The sequence below is a fragment of the Ovis canadensis genome, chromosome 3 (genome assembly GCF_042477335.2).
Source record: "Ovis canadensis isolate MfBH-ARS-UI-01 breed Bighorn chromosome 3, ARS-UI_OviCan_v2, whole genome shotgun sequence".
In the NCBI taxonomy this organism is placed as follows: Eukaryota; Metazoa; Chordata; class Mammalia; order Artiodactyla; family Bovidae; genus Ovis; species Ovis canadensis.
In genome coordinates, this window is record NC_091247.1 from 215,611,456 (window position 1) to 215,635,330 (window position 23,875).

Consider the following 23,875-nt stretch of genomic DNA (forward strand, 5'->3'; position numbering starts at 1 on the left):
AAACACATATGATCAATGCATTATGTTTCTAATTGTTTAAAGTTTTCAAGTAGCGTTGTGACATTTGGATAGATCACCCTGGTGGTTTCTTAGAGGATAGTTATAACTGAGGGGCAAGATGAAACAGGAAGATATTATATTTCATTAATTTTAAGAGGCCATTTGGCACTTTTTCTTTTTTTTTTTATTTGAACATATAAATTGGGATGTTTGACTATAACTGTTAGCCAGAACAGTCATACTGTATTTGTCATACTGGCTCATAAGAATCAAAATTTGCCAAATAGGAGTCTGAGGCTTGGAAGAAAATTCCAGAGACAGAAAAGGAACATTCCTTTAAGAAATGCTGCATCACCAAAGCCCTTGATGGCATGCATAGAGGACTACATTGTATGGAAACCATGCACATCTGAGTCAAAAAAATGAATCATAAAATTTGCTCTCTGTGAGATTTCAGGAACACTGTTACCGTGTTACTCTTTTCTGTTTTTCCATGGTAATGAAGTACGATAAAAACCTATACCTATAGAAACCTACACTTTCAATAAATACAAAATCAAAAAATCGAAGTGATAAGAAGGTATTATGTCACAGTGTATTTGTTACCTTTTTACTCATCGGGACATAAAGTAATAGTTTTATAACTGATGGCATCCAGGTAAGAGATAATAATCTGAAGTGGGACAAGGAGACGAGGGAAGAGAATACTTGAAATACTAAGAGGGAGAACTTGGTGAATTGTTAGAGGACAGGTGAAAATGAACGGGAAGGAAATCTAAGATAGTTTCCAGGTTTCTGGTTTGGGTAACTGAGTCGAGAGGGAAGGGGGAGTCAAATTTACGTTGCGTGAGGGGCTTGTTGGTTGTGCAGATCGGATGAGAGGAGCTCTGATATTTACTTTGGCCCCGGGAGCCTGCGGCTCTGCCTGGATGGATTCAGCCTCCTCAGAGCTGTTTGTCAAAGGCAGGGAGATGAGGTGGAGATGGGCAGGGTGCGAGTACCTGGGCCCTACCTAGATCGCCGAACACCCGCAGCTCCCGGGGCTCGGGAGTCCAGGTCCGGGAGAGCCGAAGGCCCGCCCATCGCTGTCGGGGGAAGCTGCATGATTGGCTGGAGACGGGCCGTGGGCGGGCCCGGACGCGAGGAACTGCTCAGCGATTGGCTGGGAGGCACCAAAAAAGGTCCAATTCAAATTACTGGAGCCACCTTTCCAGAGGGTTGGCGCCGAGTTCCACCGAATTAGAATGAGAAGAGAGCTGTGATTGGCCAATTTTCAGGGGCGGGCACTCTAGGCTTTGTTCGGCCTTCGCCTCGGGGACTAGCGCCCGTCCTGGGCATGGATTGGGCTGCAGGGTTGTCAGCTTGATCTGGGGGCGTGGCCAGCACTGATAAAGACTGGGGCGGGCGCGGCAACTGCAGTAAGTTCCACCGCAGTTAGACTTCCGGTGGGCTGCTAGAGGCGGAGCTCGGAGGTGCGGGCGGCTTCACTGCAGCGTTTCCCGATCGGGTGTCTAGCCGCAGACTCCGGAGAGGAAACGGTCCTCTCACTCTTCTCTCGGTGACATGTGAGTTGACTCTGATGTGGGGGGCGCGACACCTCGTTGCCAACTCTCACCCCAGCGCCGGACTCTGCGGGACCGAAAATGGCGCATTGCAGCAGCTGCGGCGGCGCGGGGAACCACCGCCGCGCGCCGCCCCCGGGCCGGGCCACCCCCTCGGGAAGGGAGGCAGCACCCCATTCCTGCACCAGCCGCAGCCGGCACCGCACGGGCGCGGCCGGGGCGCGGGGGTCCCACCTTCACTGCCCCCTCTCCTCTCGCCTGCGGGACTCCTCAGTCGGGTCTCCGGCGAAGGTGGGGCGTGGAGACACCCGAGAGGGGCTCCAGGCTCTTTCTTGTCACTGATCAAGGAGGTACTTAGGGCTTCTTGGAAGGACAGTCATGGGTGCACCTGCCAGTTAGCTGCTTGGGTTGCTCTGCAGCGTCTGCATTTGTGTCCATCTCTCAACCCGATCGCGATGAGCAGCCCTCTCTTGGTAGTGAGCAAAGCTTCAGAAACTTGTCTGCCAGTTCTCTGGTGAGCAGCTCACAAGGACTCCAGGGGCAGTGGTATGCAATTCCGAGCAGCCATTCATCCCAAGGCCACCCATAGAGGAGGTGTTTTCCTGTCAGTGAGTCTTAGCCAAGTATTTGGAAGAGAAATAGAGCTGAGGACCACTCCCACACCTCCACCTTCCCTTAACACATTAGGTTTAGTCTCTAATAATCAATTTAGTCATCCGGTCATGACTGTCTCAAGATCCTAAGGGCGAACTATAGCTAGACAAGTGGAAGAACTTCCCGTTCTTGCCCAGAGTCCTGGCCTGGCCCAAGACGTATTCATGTTGCTTCTCTTGGTGACAAAAAAAGGGAAAGATGTACTTATGTTACATAAGGCTTATAACTAGCCTTGGATATGTTACTCCTGCATGTTCCCAACTCCCAACAAGTAGTAAGTGAAATGGTCCCTTCCAAAGCTTTGTAACTATTCGTATTTGATTTCTACAGTTTTAACTGTATATGGTAGTTTACGTGTTTTGGCCAAGCTCTGTGTTTTCATTTTGGGCAGGGGGAGCCTTCTCCGCTGACTGGGTCCCAATAGCATCCATGTGGGATGAAGGAGGTGAGGAAAGCATGGTGACTAGAAGGGTGTCACGAGGTCTCTGACCTTAATCTTGTCATTGGTGCCACCAGCCTGGACCACTTCCAAGACCAAACACCGGCTGCTTCCTACTCATTGAATTTTCCACTTTCATCAGAGAACTAGATTGCTTAGCTCAGTAGTAGCAGAGGAGTCTAGTGGCTTCCAGAGCTCCGTATCTTTCCTTTGCCTCTTTTGTGCCTTAAAGGGAAATGGGAAAACAATTCTTTTAACTGGGATGAGTCAGGTGTCATCTGCTAGAAGAGCCTTTCTGAGGGGTTATTCTCTGTCTCTTTAGACTGAAATTTACTTAGAGAGGAGGAACTTCTGGGTATTAGTTCTATTGTGAATAGTCAAGGCTTTTCCTTTTTGGTGACTTTGTGATGGTTCATCCGTAGTGCGTTTACTCTTGGACTGCTCTGATGAGGTGTGCTTTGTGAGATTCTGCTTCTGTTTGAGGAGTTCTTGTAATTTCTCTTCTCCATCAAATTTGAGCAATTTATCTCCTACCTATGAGTTCTTCCTTGGCAGAGAACAGCTCACGCCTTAGGTTAGACTTCTGAAAGTTCTTTAGGACATGAATTTAGCTTCTATGTGTTGGGAGAGATGGAGGGGGATTTATTTGGAGGACTCCATGCTTGATGGGGCTTCCTTGGTGGCTCAGATGGTAAAGAATCTGCCTGCAATGCAGGAGACCTGGGTTCTATCCCTGATTTGGGAAGATCCCCTGGAGAAAGGAATGGCAACCCACTCCAGTATTCTTGCCTGGGAAATCCCATGGAGAGAGAAGCCTGGAGGGCTACAATTCATGGGGTTGCAAAGAGTTGGACACAAATGAGCGACTAACACTTTTCATGCTAGATTATTCCCCCACCCTAAGGCTAAGAGAGAAAGAGAATGGTCTCTGTGTTTATTCAGTGTAAACCAAGATTTCTTTTTGGGACATAAAGAACTAGGAGAGTCTCCTAGACTTGATGCCAAATCTAGAAAAAGGAGGGACAGAATGTCCCTGATGCCTATACATTGAGGACTGTGTCCAGTATTTTTGTTTCCTGCCTAGGCTCTTGGAACAGTCTCACAATTAACACAATTGGTTTGGGCCCCGGTTCTATCTAAGTGAACCCCCAACCTTCTCTGCCAAAAAATGAAGCAAGCAAACAGTTCTGACTCACTCCAACTACAGAGGCCTTTGGTGATTCTCCAAGTCGTCCTACAGTGGCCACGACACTTCGTGAAACATACCAATAACTGACTCCCCTTGAGCAGAGTCTGTCCGCTTGGCCTTTATTTTTATATTCAGCCTTTGCAAAAAAAAAAAAAAAGAGCTGTTAGTCTGTACGCTTGTCCTGAGTGCTTGCTCAGTTGCTCAGTCATGTCTGACTCTTTGCGACCCCATGGACTGTAGCCCACCAGGCTCCTCTATCCATGGAATTTTCCAGGCAAGGCTACTGGAGTGGGTTGCCATTTCCTTCTCCAAAACTTGTCCTGAAGGTTTAGTTTTTTTGCATATAATTCTCCTAACCTGTATTTGAGTTTTCCAGATTGACTTCTGGGAGGCAGAGAAATGACAATTAAGGTACAGCTGGCCCATTTGTCCCTGTAGCCATCGTGCCAGAGCATGCGTTTGAGTTTGGGTCAGAGGACAGCCCAGATGAGAGCTCTTGACGCCACCCTCCAGCCAGGGTGTCGCTGGGCCCCATCAGTTGCAAGATCTTTTGTTTTTTGCCTTGCGTCTCTGTATCACCCCACTTGGCATTGCCAAGGAGCTAGACCCCTGCTGTTTGCGTATAACCTTATTGTTGCCACCACCTTGGTGATGCGGGGCGAGAATGCACGGGATTCCTTTCTTGTCTCTGTACCCTTCTCTCCAAAGGTCTGCTCCAGCTCAGCCACCCACTGAAGGGGCAGAAGGGGCTGCCCCAGGTGGGGGTCCCCCTGGCCCTCCTCCTAATATGACCAGTAACAGACGACTACAGCAGACCCAGGCACAAGTGGAGGAGGTAGGTGGATAGCTTTTTCTCCGAGAGTTTCCAAATCATGGGAGTCTGGAAACTTCTCTTTATGTAGAGGGGCAGCTAACGGCTCTGGGAGGCAGGGTACCCTGTAGAATTAGGCAGGGCAGCCTTGGGGTGCTGGCCCCAGCTCTGGGGGGGCTTAGCCGCTGTGTGTTCCCATGCCCTGCTCAGGTTGTGGACATCATGCGTGTAAATGTGGACAAGGTCCTAGAGAGGGACCAGAAGCTGTCAGAGCTGGATGACCGAGCCGACGCCCTGCAGGCAGGTGCATCTCAATTTGAGAGCAGCGCTGCCAAGTTAAAGAGGAAGTACTGGTGGAAAAACTGCAAGGTGAGTGCTCCCGTCCCCTCCCTGTTATTTTCCTGGGTCTCAACGCACAGGAGGCAGGAAAACCCTTAGGTTCCACATTCTCTGTGGAATGTGGAATGGTTCCGCATCCTCTCTGCTGGCTCCTCTCTTGGGAGGGAATCTGGATAGCCGCCTTCCTAAGCTGCATTACCCGAGCTAGCCACCAGGGTACGCTAGAGCACTCAGAACCACTCACTGGAGGCCCTGGAGACCTTGAGGAGTTTGGAGGGGTTAGTAAAGCTGCTTTTTCTCAGAGGACCCCTATAAAAATTCTTACCTGTCCCTTCTGAAGACACACCAATGTCGACACAATGGCTGGGGTAGATACATATTTAAATACCTGCAGCTCTTGGGGAATGAGCTGAACACTTTATGATGAACAATGAACCAGATGACTAAAGGTTCATAGTTTGCATCTCCTCTGGTGTTCCTTTGAAAGCCTCCAGGCTACAGGAGGAGGGGAAAAGGAGAAGGTCGCAGATGCTTTGACGTTTTCGAGAAGCTCCAGCTGTGGTGGAGGGGTTACTGTCTGATGGGGGAGTGGGGTGGTACACAGCGGGGGGCCGGGGATTGCAAGGCTTCCAGCTATTCCGGGGGCGTGTGGCTTCTTCCACTGTTCCCCAGGACTGAGGCGGTGCTGCTCTCGCATCCCCAGCCCGGGGCTCCTTCCCTCCTTCTCCGAACCCAAGGGCTCACTCTTTGTCCGTGTTCCCCCAGATGATGATCATGCTGGGAGCCATCTGCGCCATCATCGTGGTAGTTATCGTAAGTAAGTATCGCTGAGGTTGCTGGTGGGGTGAAGAGGTGGGAAGGTCCCGGAGTCTCCTCCCAGCCCTGCCTGCCTGCCTGCCTGCCTGGGGAGTGGGGCTGCTCTGACTGAGGTACGGAGATCAGATCGCTGCCAGGGTGGCAGGGAGGGTCATCATTGGGTGCGGGAGGGCAGAAGGGGCTTCCTGGATGGACCAGCCTTCCCTCTGCAGGACTGTGGGGGACGGTGGTCCCTCCTGTTCTGAGGAGGGGGGCTGTGCTCTTGTGTCACCGGCATGGGTGGAGGGGTGCCCGTGGGGATGGGACACCTGCAGCCACCCCTGGTGTCTAGTAACCTGATGTCATGTGCCCTCTTGTTGTCTCTTGTCTCTCTCTTTGCCATCTGGGACCTCCCGATTCCTGTGTCCAGTCTACTTTTTTGCTTGAGAACGTGCCACCCCGTCCCTGTTCCCCCCGGCCGTCTGGACTCATGTCCCTCTCTCCCTCTGTCTCTCCCTGGCACTCCCCCGTCCGCCTTCCTCCATCCCAGCCCCGCTTCGCCATCACCCACTCCTCCTCCTTTGTTGCTTTCATTTGTACTCGGTCCCGCGACACCGGAAATGCTGCTCATGGTGCAGTCTTGAGGTAACTGCCTGGTAAACAACAGCGGGCATCTCCTTCCTCCCCTCTCACGCTCTCTCAAATTCCCCCAAAGGGTTGGAGGCGGAGGGCCTAGGAAGGGGCGGAGCTGAGGTGACCTGCCCAAGAAGGGGCCAGGACTAGAGGGAGGAGAAGAGGCATGTGCTCCTGGTGTTGCCAGGAAAAGCCAGGTCAGGCCGCTGGCAGGAGGAGGCTGGGGACAGCTGGGAGAATGTCCCTCACCTGGAGTTTTTCTCTTGGGCCAGGCCTTGCGGGGGAGCCTGGACCGGGTCTGCAGTCCAGCCTGGGCCTGGTGCAGGATGCCTTAAGAAAGTCAAGCCTGTTTTTCAGAGGGACGTCCCATCTGTTAGTCTTAAGATTTTCTGTCTTCAGGGATCTTACCACCTTTTACTTTGTCCTCCAGCAACCTGGAGGACACATAGTCATAGCGAAAAAATGCCAGGACTCCCGTTTCCGTCCTAGAAGCAGTCCCGCCAGCTCATATCTGGATGGGGCGCTCGTCCGTGTTCTCTACACCATTCTGTGTTGCTCATGAGGGCGTCAAATAATTTCATATTTAGCCAGAGTTTGAGACTCTCACTGAATTTTACTGGCGTAGATAAAGAGAGGATGCCTGTGGGTTATAGAGACACAGCGTGTCCAGGGCCTAACCCGAAAATAACAAGCCTGGAGGAAGTCACTTCTCACCCTCTCGTTCTGAGGTTCCTGTTGCTCCTTCCTGTTGATGGAGGAGGATGAGGGGCTGGAGGTGAGGAGCCCTGGACCCTTGGGGAGTCCTTACCCCCCAATACTCCCCCAGTGAACTTGCTAAAGACAAGGGGGGCCCGGCTGTGCTCTGAGTGCTGAGGGAGCCCAGTGCCCGCAGCGGCCCAGCCCCGGAGTTGAGGTGGGTGTCAACAGGCAGGCCTGCTTGTGGGTCCTGTGCCGCCTTGGGGCTCCTCACCCAGAGTAGCCTCTGTCCTTGTCGCGGTTCGTTCCCATCCCAGAGCACCCCGTCCACCTGGACTCCACGCTGCCTCCTCCGCTCCCCACTTCTCTGTGTGGTTTGTGGCACAGACAGTGGGACCTAAGGACGGGGTTGCTCGGCCTGTCTCAGGGGCTGAGGCTGGGTCTCAGGAAAGGGCACCGAGTGGGCCAGACCGGGCCCTCCGCCCCACCTGGTCCCTTCATGCCTCCCGTCCAGCCGTCCGCCAGCGGGAGGCGGCAGGGGGCCAGGCTGGGCTGGCTGGCCCTCCATGCAGTAGCATTTCACGACGCACAACCCCCCTGCCTCTCCCTCCGCCCCGACCCTCCCCCTCATCCTGCCCCAGGGTGGGACGGAAGAGCTGGACGAAGGCAGTCAGTGTGCCCTCCTCACGGCCCCCCTCGAAGGCCTCCACTCTCCCCTGGGCTCCCCTTGCCTAGCGCACGGGGTCACCGCCAGAGAAGAACCACCACTGGCCTCGATGTGTCCCAAGCCTGGAGCAAACCCGCCCTCCTGGGCCGCCCCGTCACAGGAGATCACTTCTGGGTTCTGCCCCGTCTGTCCCAGAGGGAGTCCGCTCTGTGCTTCTGGGGACGCAGCTCTTCCACTCTCTTTCTCACCCCGCCTGTCCCCTCTTCTGTCTTCGCCGTCCCCACCCCCGCACCCCACACCCACGCACCCCACACCCACGTGCATAAGCACATATGCACCTGAGCCCGGGGCTCGGCGGCCACATGGAGCCGAGGCCCCACAGCCCCTCCTCGTTTGCTGTGAGACGGTGCGGGGTCTCCACTGTGTGTCTGTCATCACCTCTCTCTTTTTTCCTAACCCCACTCTCCTCCATGTACAGAATAATAACAGATGTCCTTCCACCAAAGGCATGTATTCACCAATTTACTGTATTCTGAACAAAGGCCAAAAAATACAGCTTCCTACCACTAAAGCGACTCAGCTGTTGTTTGGGCTGGAGTGACCTCGGCGGGGCGGAGGGTGGTGTTTCTCTTTGGTTCCCTTCCCACGGTGCTTTGGGCCGGAAGGGTGGCTGACATGTGCCATCGCCCTTGAGATGAAAGGTCTGGGTGTTGGCAGGGGAAGTGGTCTCCGCTCTCAGCCTTCATGCCTGATGCCACCCGGCGGCTCTTCCAGGTGTGAGCGACAGGAACCCGTGGCAGGAAGCTGAGTGGCATCTCACTGACAGAACCTGCAGGTCTTCTCAGACAGCTGCCACCACCTCCCCTGGGTCCTGGGCCAGGCGCTCTGCTCCCCACGCCCCTCACGCACAGCCATCTGCTGTCTATTCCAGTGTACTGACCAGACCCGTTCTAGAAATGACTAAAAGGAGCAATCTCTCCCCTGCAGCTGAGGGGGTGAGGGGCATGTAGAGTCCTATAATGTCCAGCAGCCATCCAAAGGGGCAGGAGCTTAACCACAGCTCAGGGTTACACAGAGCAGCTGGGACGGGGCCCTGGGGGCCACCTCTGAGGGTCTCTGTTTCACATCTCAGACACTTGGCAGGTAGAGTAGCAAGGCTGGGAGGCGGGGCCCCGAGTGGGGAAAGACAGGGAAGTGGAGAAGCTTTGCTTCCGAGGACACATGGTGCTTTTATCTGGACAGAGTTCAGTGACTGTGTGTGTTTGTCCAATTCCCACCCTGTCCCACTGTCCTTCCCCTGCTCCTTTCTGAATGTTTTTTTCTGGCATGTTTTCCAGCCCCACACCTCCGCCTCCAAGCTGGCTCAGGTCTCAAGCTCCACCCAGACCTCTGCCTTCCTGCCACCCTGCCACCTCTCCACGCTCTCTCCCTTGGTATATTGGCCCAGGGCGTGCGATGATGGAGGGCAGGGGCCTGCAGAAATCCAGAGTCAGTGAGCTGTGCCTTCTTTTTAGCTTTCTTGGGGCCTTTTGGAGTCTGGGACTCAGCTCAGAGTCCTTCTGGGAAAATGTGAATCTCTTACATTTAAGGCAGGAGAGCGGCTACCCAGAGTGCCTCGAGGTTTTGGGAGACATTGGTGAGGTAGCTAGGAGGAAACAGGAGGGAACGAGGTTGCTGTCAGTGGGGTAACCCCAAGAGCTGGGCCTGGGCTGGCTTTATTCCTGGTCTAGGCGTGCCGGTGTTCAGAGCATCTGATCTCTAAATGAGGGCGGTCAGGGATAGAACCCACGGTGTCCAGGCGCTTTCTTACCTTGGCGTCTCTGCAGCCCCAGGAACAGCAAGGTCAGGACAAAGAGGATGCTGGCCAGAAGGACTCCCAGGGCTGACTTCTGCTCTGCAACTGACAGAGCCGTGGAGGGAAATCAGTGCAAGAATCATCCTGAACCCTCGCCCACAGCGTGTGCATGCAGGAAGGACAGAGCGCACTCTGTGCGTGTGTGTGTCCCTGGCTGAGGAGCTCCAATCAGCTGCTCCTCTGCCCTCACTCAGGGACCAGGCACATGGGGTGCTGGGACCTGCTGGGGGTGGTTGTCCACCTGTTACTCCGCACGCAATCCTCTACCTCTTCCCACTTCGTGACAACAGTTTTCCAAACTGTCTTACAAGAGAAGTTTAGTTTAGATTAGCAGTTGACCCTGATGCTGGGAAAGATTGAGGGCAGGAGGAGAAGGGGGCAACTGAGGATGAGATGGTTGGATGGCATCACCGACTCAATGGACATTGAGTTTGAGGAAGCTCTGGGAGTTGGTGATGGACAGGGAAGCCTGGTGTGTTGTACTCCATAGGGTTGCAAAAGAGTCGGACAGGACCGAGCAACTGAACAAAGTTGTTGACAGTTAACCTGCAATTTTGTAAATAACTGGAGAGTGATGTAAGCTGAGGCAAAATCCCATAAACTTCAGGGGAGCTTATGGCCTTGCAAGCCACCAAGTAATGCATTTCAAGATGCAAACTCTTCATGCCATAAGACCTTTTCATGGAACATTGTAAAGCAGTTTTCCTCCAGTTAAAAAATAAAAGTATCAATGTTCAAAAAATAAACTTTTCAATATCCCCCAAACATTAAAAACAAAAAAGATCTTTCGATGACATTCTGTGGCCTCAGGATAAAGTTCAGCTGGAGGCCTGTTGTTATTTGCCCACCAATAGCAGCAGGGGGGTTAAAGCTGTAGAGAAATCAGGCGACCTATTGTTCACGTTTTCGGTTTTACCATTTTCTAGGCAGACAGCCTCGACTGGACATCTGTAAGTGCCCGTTGCGTCTGTGCGCTATGTCGCTTCAGTTGTGTCCGACTCTTTGCAACCCTCTGAACTGTAGTCTGTTACTCATCTCTAAAATGGGAGGTGTGAGAATGTGTGCTGGCCCACGTCTGAGTGCTCAGAGCAGTGCTGGCTCAGTCCTGAATAAATACAAGCACCACTCCCCCTCCCCCCCACACCCTTGCCCCTAGCCCTGCAGCTCCCCCGGTTCTTTTAGGCTGTTTTATAATGAGGCTGTCACACGTGCGTTCTTTCTGTCCTGGCGTTCCTGGCCCTCTGAGCCTCCCAGGCCTCCCCCTCCCCCCCCGGGGGGGGTCACCTGCCCTGATGGCCTAGTCTGTGCCTCCAGCTCCTCGAGGGCAGGATGAGGGACTGCTCAGCCCTGGTCTCCAGCTCCCAGCAGTGCCTGGCACCCCAGGACCCAGGGGATAATAAAAGATTCGGGGAACCTGTGGTCAGACCTCTGAAGGCCCCCACCTTGGGAAAGCAGCAGCTGAGACCCTGGGAAGCAGAACTAGGCCAGAAGGCAGGAGCCCTGAGCCCAGGTGTAGAGGTGGGAAAGGAGGGCACTCCCATACCTGGTGGGGCAACCCAGGCGTGGGCCCCCAGGGGTTCCTCCAGGGAGACGTGGGTGACCTGACAGGTGTAAGTGGCTCCCACAGAGCTAGGCTCCACCGTCAGGGAGGAGGAGATGCTGTAGGTGCCAGCTGGGCTGCGCCGGAGGTTGGAGAGGGAGGCGCCAGAGACAGGGGCTGGGGAGCCACCCTGCTCCTCCCGGGTCCAGGTCACAGACACATCCAGGGGGTAGTAGCCAGCAACATTGCAGATGAGGGTGGCTGGCGGGGCTGCGTTCAGCAAGCTCAGTCGTACTTTGGGGGAAGCTGGAAGAAAGGAGGAGTGATCAAATCCCACAGGGATCACGGGGACAGCAGAGGAGCCTGGAGCCTTCTCCTCCTGTTAAGCATGACAGCAGGTTGTGGGGGTGGAAGGTTTCTACCCAGTGAGGTGCAGGGTACATCCTGGAGGCAGGACATAACAGGGCATGATTCCCACACGTCACTGAAAAACAACAGCAAAACCAGCTAGAGGTTGGCTTGCTTCTTAGCATCACTATCAGCCAGTGATTTTAAACACTCATGTAAGGTGATGTAAGAAAGTCACTCAGTCGTGTCCGACTCTTTACGACTCCTTGGAATTCTCCAGGCCAGAATGTTGGAGTGAGTAGCCTATCCCTTCTCTAGCAGATCTTCCCGACCCAGGAATCGAGCTGGGGCCTCCTGTGTTGAAGGTGGATTCTTTACCAGCTGAGCTACAAGGGAAGCTTTGAAACAGTCCTCCCGGGGGAGGGGGCCCTCTCTGGTGGGTCAGTGGTAAAGAATCCACCTGCCAATGCAGGAGACATGGGTTCCATCCCTAGTCTGGAAAGATCCCCCGTGCCATAAAGCAACTAAGCCCATGAGCCACAACTAGTGAGCCTGTGCTCCAGAGCCTGGAAACCACAACTACTGAGCCCACAAGCTGCAACTACTGGAGCTCACATGCCCTGGAGCTTGTGCTCTGCAACAAGAGAAGCCACCATAAAGAGAGACCTGTGGAGGGCAACTAGAGGGAAGTCCGGGGACCCAGCACAGCCATTGATAATAAATAAAAGATACAAACTTCAAAAAAAATAATAAATAAAAAGAAAAAGAAACAGTCCTTCCCGTCAGGACCGCTCCCACAGCCCCTCCTTGGTTTGGTGCTACTCCTCCTTAGAACGTGGTCCAGAAGGACTGGGGTGACGGGAGATAGCCAGCTGGGGCAGGGCAGCAGGGTCTTGGCCGGGACACTTCTCAGTGGAATTATCCTATGGCCTGATGGGAAACTGAATGGAATTCTCTGAGAGCCTGATGGGAAACTCAATATGATGCCATCCGTGCTTCTAGGATAGAGAAGGCACTTGGGCTGTGGGACTGAAGTCCACCTCTCGGCAAAGGGCCCTTGTGTTTGATCCCATTCCGGAAAACACTCTTATAGGCATATTCCTTTCCCTCTCTGCAGGGTCACTGACCCTGGCCTCACCTTGGATGTCCAGCTGGATGACCTGTTGAGCTCGGAACAGGGAGGTGGTGATCTGGCAGATGTAGGCCCCCTCATCCTGTAGAGTGAGGCTGGGGAGCGTGAGGGAGGCATCTCCAGCTGTGAGCAGCTGCCCAGGCTCCAGGGTGGCACCTTCCCGCTTGGCCTGCCCCTGCCCCATGGTCCAGTGGTATACCAGCTGGCCATTGCCCTTATGCTGCAGCCGCCACTCCACGCTGGTAACATCCAAGCCAGGGGCCACGGAGTAGCCACAGTGTAGGGAGGCTGTGGACCCCAGCAGGAAATTCAGGGATGGCGTCTGTGTGGTCACCTGGAACTCCACTGTGGGAGAAAGTGAAACGTGTTAGCCACTCAGTCGTGTCCGACTCTTTGCAACCCCATGGACTATAAGCCTGTCAGACTCCTCTGTCCATGGGATTCTCCAGGCAAGAATACTGGAGTAGGCTGCCATTCCCTTCTCTGGGGGATCTTCCTGACCCAGGGATCAAACCCTGGTCTCCTGCATTGCAGGTGGATTCTTTACCATCTGAGCCACCAGGGAGAAAGAGGGGTGATTGTGGACTGCTCCCTCCTTGAGGCCACCTGACTCCTGAGCTGTGGCACGCCTGGGGCGTGTTTAGAGACAGCGTGCACACGTGGTACTCTTCACCATTTTGGAGTCACTTACCCCCTGCACAATCTGATGAAAGTTATGGACCATACAAATTACACATACAAAAGCATGGGTTACCGTGGACCCTCAGGTAGGAAGGAACTCCTGGAGCAGCCGGCAAAGCTCGTGGAAGCCTGGTTCTTCCACTTACTGGCTCTGTGACCTAGGGCACGCCACTCAGTGTTGCTGTGTTCATGTGCTTGGAGTCAGAGTTTAGAAAAGCACACAGTGGTGAAATCTGAGCCAAACATGCTGAACTTCAGTCTAATGAAGAAAAAGACAAATCCAAGTGGTGGGACATCTATAAGACAGCAGCTGGGATTCAGAAACATCCAGGGGAACTTCCCTGGTGGTCCGGGGGGTAAGACTCCACACTCCCAATGCAGGGGGCCTGGGTTTGATCCCTGGTTGGGGAACTAGACCCTACATGGTGCAGCTAAGACCTGGCACAGCCAAATAAATAAAAGAGAGAGAGAATGAACAAATTCTGTGGGCCTGTGTTCCACCCTCATCTTGAATCACTAGATCAGGCTAGCTGCTCCCTGGGAGATGCTGGTACTAAGTTCACTAAGGCAGCTGTGGATAGCACATGTGAATAGAGCATCACGTCTTATGTCCTCAGGTCACCCGACCAGGTGAAAATCATCCCCCTCTGGGGTCTTTGGGAAGAACAGACTGAGGCCTAGGGGACCCCCTGAGATGACCAGTGTGCATGGAGGTGGTCTTGTCCCCTCCCTTCTACTGTTCCCCCATCTCTGGCCCCTTTAAAAAAAAATCAAAACTTTCCGCTGCTCTTCATTTTCTCACCTGCAGTCCGCACAGTCCCCTGGGGGCTCAGGGGCAGTTTCAGCGTGGGATGCAAGACAGCCTCATTTTCAGCATCCTCAAGAGTCTTCATCACCATGGAGACACCTGGTCCCCCTCCAGATACCTGCACATTGGTGATGAACCAGACTGCCGTCTCTACGGTGGCCTCTGGCCTGGGCTGGAGGAAATAGCGGGAGATCTCACAGGTTACCTCCTTCCCGCTGCAGTCGGCGTGGAGCAGGGCCTCGGCCTGGGGAATCTGTACCAGGTTCACTGTGGAGAGAAGAGGGCAGCACAGATATGGAGTTGGGTAGAGAATACCTGGGCTGATGGGAAGCCGGTGTGGGCGGGTCTACTTGGGAACCAGGCTCAGGAACTGGAGGGAGCACAGAAGGACTGGGGCACAGGGTGGATGGCTCGTACCTGAGGCCTCGAAAGTAATGAGTGGGTTGTCCTTGGTCAGTGTATCCACTTGGAAATCTGTGAGGCCTTCCAGGGAGCCATCGTCTGGCACTGGTACCTGCCTCAGCACCAGCACGGCCTTCACCATGTTCTCACTGCTGGCGAACCCTCCATGGTGTCCATCTTCTTCCATCAGAAAGCAGTCCAGGACCACATCCACCGCCTGCCATTGCCTTTCTGCTGCAGGGAACAGGCTGGTGTGAGCACCCTCTTGCCCAGAAAGTTACTCCTGTATTTACTCCCTGCCTGAAACTGCCAAGTCATCAAGGGTTAATCTTCCTGATCCCTAGTTCTTCTGTTTTACCCTGAACCAGATTTCTGAGCAGTACCTGCCTCTCCAGGTACACACTTCTTGGTGTGAATTATTTCAAGTCCTGGATTTCCCTTGCTTCAGAGGGATTTATAAAACTCTTATTTCCAACAATCCATGAAAAGCTCTCTCTCCCGTCAAAGGAATTCTCAGCAAAAGGAAATGAATGAGCAAAGCTGCATTGGGAGAGGAGACGAGCCTGTTTGTTGGACGTTAGCAGCCTCTCAACTTCCCAGTTAGTCCCCAGGGTCTATTGCTTTTGCGGTATTACCGAGAAGGCCCCTAGTTCCTTGGTTTGGCCCTTTCCACGGAGTGCTCAGCCTCCCTCCAGAGCAAAATTGGTTTTCACCGTTACCAGCCGCGGAACCTTCCACCTGTTGGGCTTAGAGGGCGCTTGGAAGCCATTCCCGGCCCCTTACTCTCTCTGGGACCTCGGGGAGGGTGGACTACCTGATGCTTCTTGAACTCAACGCACCCTACCAGCCTGTCCACCCGACTCACCGACGTTTGCTGCCCCGGAGAAAGCCAAGCAGAGCAGTAGGCACCACCCCTCGGCGCCCATGGGGGCTGCTCTCGGGCCCTCCTCCCCCGCCTCCCTTCTTCAGTCCCCTCGCTGGCCAGGGGTCGGCTGGAGAAGGGGCTTCAAACACCCCTGCTTGGTCGGCCGCCTGGCGCCGTCAGTTTTCTCCGCCTACTTGGCTTTCGCTTTCACTTTGAGAAAGTGTCATCGCGGCTGCCTTAGCCGCTGGCTGAAGCCATTGGTGCTGGAGTCAGAGTCTGGCCACTGTTCCTCCTTTCACCTTCTCGCCCGCAGAAGAAATCCCCTGGTGGTTTCAGGACCTAACTCTGCTGCGTGCGCCCCTTTGCCCTTTTGTTTCCGATCAGCCCCAAAAACGTGGAGAGAGAGTACGGGAACGGAGGCAGGTTGGAGGAATGAAGGGACTGATGACAGATGAAGGCTCTCCAGCAGCCGAGACCTTCTCTCACTTCCCTTCACCTGCCAGCCCCGCCACCACCCTCTGGGGACCCAGCGCGTCTGCGCTGAAGAAAGCTCCGCCCTCAGATCGCGGGGTGGGTGTGGCCTGAGGGCAGGGTGGGCGGGTCTGCGCGGGAAGTGGGCGTGGCCTGTGTTGGGAGACTGAGTTCAGAGCCGGAGAGTTATGCACGCTGTGTTTTGTAGCTTTATTTCGCCAGGTTTCTGGACAGCACGTGGGCCTTACGAAGGCGGAATGCTTTCTGCCTGGAGCCCGAGCCCTCTTGCAGCTCAGGGCTGCAGCTGACCTACCCTGTCTGGAAAAGGCACACAGGATAGGTTCCCACGACTCGTCCCTCTTGAATGCAGAGTTCCAGAGAATAGCAAGGAGAGATAAGAAAGCCTTAAGTGAACAATGCGAAGAAATAGAGGAAAAGTATAGAATGGGAAAGACTAGAGATCTGTTCAAGAAAATTGGAGATAACAAGGGAAATTTCATGCAAATATGGGCACAATAAAGGACAGAAATGGCAAGGACCTAACAAACAGAAGCAGAAGAGATTAAGAAGAGGTGGGAAGAATACACAAAAGAAGTGTACAGAAAAGGTCGTAAGGACCTGGATAACCACAATGATGTGGTCACTCACCTAGAGCCAAGTGGGCCTTAGTAAGCATTAGTATGAGCAAAAACTAGGGGGGAGATGATGGAACTCCAGCTGAGCTGTTTAAAAGCCTAAAAAGATGATGGTGTTAAAGTGCTGCACTCAACATGCCAGAAGATTTGAAAAACTTAACAATGGCCACAGGACTAGAAAATGTCAGTTTAACTCCAGTCTCAAAGAAAGGCAATGCCAAAGATTGTTCACACTACTGTACAATCATACTCATTTCACATGCTAGCAAGGTAGTGCTCAAAATCCTTCAAGAAAGGTTTCAGCAGTACATGAACCAAGAAATTCCAGATATATAAGCTGGATTTAGAAAAGGCAGAGGAACCAGAGAACAAATTACCAACATCTGTTGGATCATAGAAAAAAGCAAGGGAATTCCAGAAAAGCATCTACTTCTGCTTCATTGACTACACTAAAGCCTTTGACTGTGTGGATTACAACAAACTGTGGAAAATTCTTAAAGAGATGGAATGCCTTACCTGTCTCCTGAGAAATATGTATGCAGGTCAGGAAGTTAGATAACAGTAGCAGTTAGAACCAAACATAGAACAATGGGCTGGTTCAAAGTTGAGAAAGGAGTACGTCAAGGCTGTATATTGTCACCCTGCTTATTTAACTTCTATGCAGAGTACATCATGTGAAGTGCCAGGCTGCATGAATCACAAGCTGGAATCAAGATTGCCAGGAGAAATATCAACAACCTCAGATATGCACGTGATAACACCCTAATGGCAGAAAGTGAAGAGGATCTAAAGAGCCTCTTGATGAAGGTAACAAAGGAGAGTGAAAAACCTGGCTTAAAACTCAGCATTCAAAAAATGAAGGTCATGGCATCTGGTCCTATCACTCCATGGCAAATAGATGGGGAAAAAATGGAAACAGTAGCAGATTTTATTTTCTTGGGCTCCAAAATCTTTGTGAACGGTGACCGCAGCCATGAAATTAAAAGATGCTTGCTTCTTGGAAGAAAAGTGAAAGTGAAATTGTTAAAGTGTTAGTCCCTCTGTTGTGTCCCACTGTTTGTGACCCCATGGACTGTAGCTCACCAGGCTCCTCTGTCCATGGAATTCTCCAGGCAAGAATACCGGAGTGGGTTGCCATTCCCTTCTCCAGGGGATCTTCCTGACCCAGCGATCGAACCCGGGTCTCTCACGTTGCAGACAGACTCTTTACCGTCTGAGCCATTAGGGACAACAGCAAACAGTGACAAATCTAGACATCATATTAAAAAGCAGAGACATCACTTTGTCAACAAAGTTCTGTATAGTCAGAGCTATGGTTTTTCCAATAGTCATGTACAGTTTTGAGAGTTGTACTATAAAGAAGGTTGAGCAATGAGGAATGATGCTTTAGAATTGTGGTACTAGAGAAGACTCTTGAGAGTCCCTTGGACAGCAAGGAGATCAAACCAGTCAGTCCTAAAGGAAATCAACCCTGAATATACATTGGAAGGATTGATGCTGAAGCTCCAATACTTTGGCCACCTGATGTGAAGAGCCGACTCACTGGAAAAGATCCTAATGCTGGGAAAGATTGAGGGTAGAAGAAGGGAGTGACAGAGGATGAGGTGGTTAGATAGCATCACCAACTCAATGGACATGAATTGAACAAACTCCAGAAGATAGTGAAGGACAGGAGAGCCTGGTGTGCTGCAGTCGGTGGGGTCACAAAGAATTGCACATGACTTAGCGAGTGAGCAACAATGGTTTCTCAAGTCTGCACACAGGAAAGGTCCTGATGAGAGGGTGGTGCTGAAATTCTAGGTGCCCTCTCTTGATCTCCTTGGATGGTCAGTGGGGTGAGGTGGAAGCTAGGACTTGATTGCAGTGATGGCCTTCTCTGAGGAGCACTGGCTCAGAGTAGGAAGTAAGCTCTGGTTTTCGGTAATCCTCCTGAATGGGGATGGCACTGCCCTCTTCCTCGCTGGGACAGGTGTAAGGACAAGGCTCTGCAGGTGCCACTGGACTTTCTCCTGCGTCTGCAGAGGAGAATCAGAGGAGTTGTTGGCCCGTGGTAGAGGAAGGGTGAAGGGAGAAGGGGTGAGTGAAGGCGGGCTGTCAGGAGGGCCCCAGCATAGAAGAGGGGAAGAGAGGTGACAGGCTGGTAAAGATGGAGCTGGAGAGGCCCAGAGGTTCCAGATTGGGTGGCAAAGCCAAGACGGTGGGGTGGGGTGGGGTGCAGGACCTGTATTTTGTCTCTTAATCTCTTACTTAATTTTCTTTGTTGATGGAGGAACAGGGCTCCGACTATGGTGAAAGCAAGAAACATTCCAGAGAGAAGCACAAAGATGCGGACGCAGTTCACGCTGCACAGGGACCTTTGGGCTGTGATGGGGTGGGCAGGGGTCACAGGGGGGCTTGGGGGAGGGCCTAGCCCTTGATTCCCCTCAGCCAAGCCCTCCTGCCCACTTCTCTCCCCTTCCCCACCTTCTTCCCTTACCCCCACCATTGGACCATGTCCTTTCCTAATCTCTGGACTCTGCTTCTGTTTTTTCTTTTCATTTATTTTTGGCTGTGTTGGGTCTTTGTTGCTCCATGGCATGTGGGATCTTAGTTCCCCCACTAGGGATCGGGCCTATTATTGGAAGCGAGGATTCTTTACCACTCAACTTCCAGAGAAGTCCTTTCTTCCTCTTCTTACCCCTGCTCCTAGGAGCTTTGTGGCTGGCTTCCCTTCTGAGGGCTTCCCTATGGGCTCAGATGGTAAAGAATCTGTCTGCAAGGTCGGAGACCTGGGTTCGATCCCTGGGTTGGGAAGATCCCCTGAAGAAGGGAACAGCTCCCCACTGTAGTATTCTTGCCTGGAGAATTCTGTGGACAGAGGAGCCTGGTGGGCTACAGTCCAAGGGGCCGCAAAGAGTTAACGAGACTGAGCAACTTTCCCTTCCCCTTGTGAACCCTCCTGCATGCATCCCCCTCCTCTCTTGGGGTGGGGAGTGGGGAGAAAACTCACGTGACCAGTGGGTTGAGAGGGTCGCGGGTGGCAGCCACCTGGAGTTGGCCAGAGTTTGAGTGTGCCGATCTGTCCTGGCCTCTGGGATCTCTGGAAAAGCAGACAAGTTGGGTAGCAGCCACGGGCCCCGGAGGGCACAGGGCAAGACTGAAGGCCTGAGAGGCCCTGGGGGAGATGAGAAGGTGGAGACAGGGTGACAGAAGGCAGCTTATGTGGGGCTGGGTATAGGAGAGAGGTGCTGGTTGGGGTGTGATCAGACCATGGGTTGCCTGGAATTTACCTTCAGCATAAGGTAATTGGGAAGGTTGTGGGTGTGGGCCTGGGGCTTGGGCTGGACCATCACACTCCATACAGTCCTTGTCCCTGCACTGCTGGCCTTCGGGGCAGGCACACTTCGAGTTAGCCGTGAGGGTGCAGTTTCGAATGAGAAGACCTGGAGACAGAGGAAGGGAGGGAACACGCAGGGTCCACTGGCTTAATCCCGGCTCCAGCCCCATCCCAGGCCCACCTCTAGGGATGTGCTACCCTTCCCATCCCTGCCTCCCTGCCCCATTCCACCCAGGCCTGCCCCTCCTCCACCATCACCCAGTGTCTTTGGCAATAGTGTTATTGTTATTCAAGAACACCTCGAACCTTCTAGAAACTTCATGGTTCAGAAGTTGAAACAGCTTGCATGATTTTCCCTTTCACTCACCCATGCTTTTGAAACTCCTTACTGAAGTATACTTACCGAGAGGTATACAGGTCACAAACATCTGGGACAAATCAGACTCAGGTGTAACTAGCACCAGATTAGGAAACAAGATGACCAGTCTCATTCAGTTCTAGTCACTAACATCCTTCCCACCAAGAATAGCCACTGACTTCCGGACCTCTTAACACCACGAGCTGGTCTTGCCAGTTTCTGAACTCTGTGCATGGAAGGAACCCTGTGTCTGTGCTCGTCTGTGCCTGCTTTTACTCAGCTTTTGGTGAGACTGATCCACAGTGTTGAGTGACTGTGAATCATTCATTCTCACTGTTGCATAGTTTTCCATGGTGTGGCTACACCATGACCTATCCACTCCTCTACTGTTAACCGGCATTTGGGTAGTTCATTGTTAGCAATTGTTAGCAAGTGGGAACTGCTGTGATCTCGGACAGGTTTTTCACCTGTACTGACATCCTTTGCTTTTAAAACAGAGATTGTAGTCGCGTGTAGAGGTCAAGTGCTGAGTGGCTACCAATCAGTGATCCTGGGGCAGGAGGGTAGGAAGGGCACTTCATGGGCTGGGCTCCCAGGTGGTTGGGGGTAAGACGAGAAGGGTGATTCTGGGGAAGGTGGAGCTCAGATGTGGGCCAGGCCTGAGTGGGAGTCTCTGGGGGCCGTTGCTTAGAGCAGTGCACTCATGGGAACCCAGGGAAAGCAGCCCTCACAGGTGAGAGAGGGCTACAGAAAGGGACGTCTGAGGATGCTGAAGACTACCATCAACCCTAACAATTTCCTTAGCACATGCCTTTGGTCAGGAAAGGGTGTGAATTTCTTCTTATCCTTATTTCTTCTCATCTTTATGCCCCTGTGGCATTTCCTTTCTGAATTCTGATTTGTAGTCGCTGCTAGAACTTGTTTTCCTTGTGGCTTACTGGGAATTGTGAGCCAGCCGGGAGGGACAAGGATCTAGAAGCGCATTGATGGGGAAGGAGGGGATGGTGGTGGTAGACATGGGAAAGTGTAGGAAAGGTGGAGGAGATCCAGAAGGGTACCTGCTGAAAGGGATGGGAAGGGTTAAAGAAAAGGGGCTGGGATTGGTCAAAAGTGAGTGAAGTGGCACTGGTTTCAGTGGAGCCTTCAGGAGCCTGGGAGTTCTCTTTGCCGTGTATAACCTGTGCACAGAATCCCATGCTGATTGCAGGCACTCGTCCATCTTACAGATGGAAACACTGAGGTTCAAGAGGACCAAACCCAGTCAACTTCTTTCCAGTGTCCCTGAGTCCTGCAGCCAGTCCTGCCTGGGTGCTTTGGGGCTCTATGGGCTGAACCTCACAGAGGAAGATTGTGGGTTGCACTGGGCCAGAGTGAAGTGAAGGGGGCTGGACTGGCTCAGTACTGGGAAGAGGCCTTCCAGTGGGGCCTGCAGAGTGAGTTGGGGGGCTTCGGCTAAAAAAACCAAAAACCCAACATTGCTTGGGGTTTTGGCCAAGAAGAAAGACATACCCATGTATAGTCCTATTTGTAAGTAGACTGAGGAATACCTCTTGTGTTTTACAGATGTTGCCGCTTGACTGTTTAGCAGTGGCAAAACCTTGTATTTGTTTTAAAGAATACAGTATTGAAAAAGCTAACTAGACTCAATGCATTTACAGGCAAGTAATATTGTGCTTGAGTTAAATAGCCCTCAAGTGTATCCTGCTGGAGAATATCTGTGATCTGTGTACACTGACATATACGTCATTTCAAAAATTCTAGCTAAAATGGAGAAAGCATGAAAGTGTTCACAACGCAGCTGCTATTTCATTTCTTAATTGTAAAAAAGATGAAATCACAAAATAAAACTCAAGCCACATACACATTCTCTTTCCTAAACTGGTTTGGAGGGGAAAAAAAAAAAAAGGTTGTGGTCCACTAGCTTGTATTGTCACGTCCTTAGGAAGATGTATTCCAAGTTCCAGAACAAATGTGCCCTCTGAGAACACCACCAATTCATCAGTGGGGGAGGAGGTAGGAATGGGGGGTGAGTTGCTCATCTGAAACCTAGGGTCCCAGAGCCACTTCCTGTTTTGCATTGATCGTAGTCATAGACCCTCCTCATCAGTCCGTCAAACTCTGCTCACCCCTGCCCTGAACCACTTCTTCGCAGTGCTCCCTGTACATCAACACGCCTTGCCCAGGGCACCCCAGTCCCCACCATGGGCTCCACTGAAGCCTCAGAAGCTCAGACTCCCCCCGCCCCAACCTTCTTGCTTCTCCACACCAGTTCTCTGCCTTGCTCCCCCAAACTCTGGCCCACCTCACCAGAGTTACAGTGCCGGCAGCTCTCACAGTGGGGCCGGCTGTGGTGGTCCGGTGTGAAGGAGACCCCTGGTGTACATGGATCACATTGAGCCGCCTCTCCGTGCTGCTCACAATCCTTCACCAGGAACGTTCCTGTGAGCAGAGTGCCAGGGTCAAGGCCCCAGGAAAGCCACTCCCCCGCCCTCTCCAAGGGGCTGCCTCTTGGCCTCTGCAGCATTCCTCCCTGCTCCCCTCCGGTCCCAGGCCTGGTCCTGTCTCTCCCCAAGCAGCTGGCCCCTGGCAAGGGCCCCTCTTACCTGGTTCACACATCTGACAACACCATCCTCCCTGAGCCCAGTAGTGCTTCTCCAGACAACTCTTGGGGCCTGGGGTTGCTGAGAGCCCTGCCAGGGTCCCCAGAACCCACAGCCAGCAGGGAGGTAGCCAGGCCATGACTCCTGCCCCGGGGGGAGCTCTTCCTGCACCCCAGCTGCTGACTGCGGGCCTCGGGGCGGGGCAGCAGGGTAGGGGGGAGCTGGCACCTTCCCAGCTGGGCGCTGGTGTCTCTTCTTAGCACCTCCAGGGCAGGTCTTCTCGGAGTCGTCCTGAGTTGGTGGCAGGCTGACCTTTGATGCAGTTGAAGCTCCCTTGTAGCTGTTTTTCACTCAGGCAGTCTCTGCCACCCCTCCCCTTTTCCTGTGCTGGGTGCTGGGTGCTGGGTGTGGGGCTAGCTCTGTCAGAAGACCTGCTCTCTTCGAAGATGCCCCGGATGCCCAGCCTCTCGTGGTCTCTGTCTCCTGAATTGAATTGTCTCTGCTTGCCGCTGTTACCAGGTGTTGGATGTTCACAGGGATCTGCTTCCTGTATTCACACATCTGTACACAGAAATGCCTACCTTTGCCCCCCACCCTGTTCACAGCTGTGTGTCCCCACGCCTCCCCCACGTCGCTTCCTACACAGATGTCATCAGTTTATAGAGAAGGGAAACTAGAACTGAGTACAGGTGTGCACACTGTCCTCTGAAACTCTTGGGGGGCAGGGAGGTCAGATAACACTCAGAATTTTTCAGATTTGGGGAAGAAACCAGCCCCACACGACAAATTCTTGGGGCTGGAGCATCGCTCACAACCAAGCACAACGTTCCTGTCCCCAGACTATCCACCATTTCGGTGGGTGGATAATGACTATAACCAGCCTCGTGTCAACTGACGTCTGGTTTTATGGCCAAAAGAGTTTGCTTTGGGATTGTTCAGAATTGCACACAGGAGACTTGAACCTGTGTCTGGGCTCTGTTGGGTTGTGTGCCAGGAGCTCACGCACGGTCACTTAACCTTCCTGCCCCTTCTACCATCTGCATCCTCCCCTCCCACCACCCGCTGTGTCTGCCCGCTGT

General features: G+C 53.0%; 2 protein-coding genes across 17 annotated transcripts; one reads left to right on the top strand and one right to left on the bottom strand.

The window, feature by feature from the left end:
• Positions 1 to 1,375: 1,375 nt before the first annotated feature.
• VAMP1 (vesicle associated membrane protein 1) lies at positions 1,376 to 8,356 on the top strand. 3 transcript variants are annotated; one of them, XM_069581454.1, is made up of 5 exons: positions 1,376 to 1,565; positions 4,553 to 4,679; positions 4,866 to 5,024; positions 5,760 to 5,811; positions 6,220 to 8,356. In XM_069581454.1, coding segments are annotated over exons 1-5 (357 nt in total). In that variant the 5' UTR covers positions 1,376 to 1,563; the 3' UTR covers positions 6,237 to 8,356. The 3 variants fall into 3 exon arrangements, with proteins under 3 accessions (XP_069437555.1, XP_069437553.1, XP_069437554.1); XM_069581452.1 differs by lacking the exon at positions 1,376 to 1,565 and having other exon boundaries at positions 4,416 to 4,679; XM_069581453.1 differs by lacking the exons at positions 1,376 to 1,565; positions 6,220 to 8,356 and having other exon boundaries at positions 4,416 to 4,679; positions 5,760 to 5,915.
• On the bottom strand, positions 7,016 to 23,503 carry TAPBPL (TAP binding protein like). 14 transcript variants are annotated; one of them, XM_069581441.1, is made up of 10 exons: positions 22,800 to 23,434; positions 22,504 to 22,635; positions 19,792 to 19,944; positions 19,512 to 19,601; positions 14,567 to 14,785; positions 14,144 to 14,416; positions 12,667 to 13,005; positions 11,184 to 11,486; positions 9,596 to 9,685; positions 7,016 to 7,167 (listed from the first exon to the last, which is right to left on the bottom strand). In XM_069581441.1, exons 1-10 carry the CDS (start codon positions 22,933 to 22,935, stop codon positions 7,133 to 7,135), a joined length of 1,770 nt encoding a protein of 589 aa, XP_069437542.1. In that variant the 5' UTR covers positions 22,936 to 23,434; the 3' UTR covers positions 7,016 to 7,132. The 14 variants fall into 14 exon arrangements, with proteins under 14 accessions (XP_069437542.1, XP_069437544.1, XP_069437539.1 ...); XM_069581443.1 differs by lacking the exon at positions 7,016 to 7,167 and adding an exon at positions 8,295 to 8,473 and having other exon boundaries at positions 14,567 to 14,782; positions 23,025 to 23,447; XM_069581438.1 differs by lacking the exon at positions 7,016 to 7,167 and adding an exon at positions 8,295 to 8,473 and having other exon boundaries at positions 14,567 to 14,782.
• Positions 23,504 to 23,875: the final 372 nt, after the last annotated feature.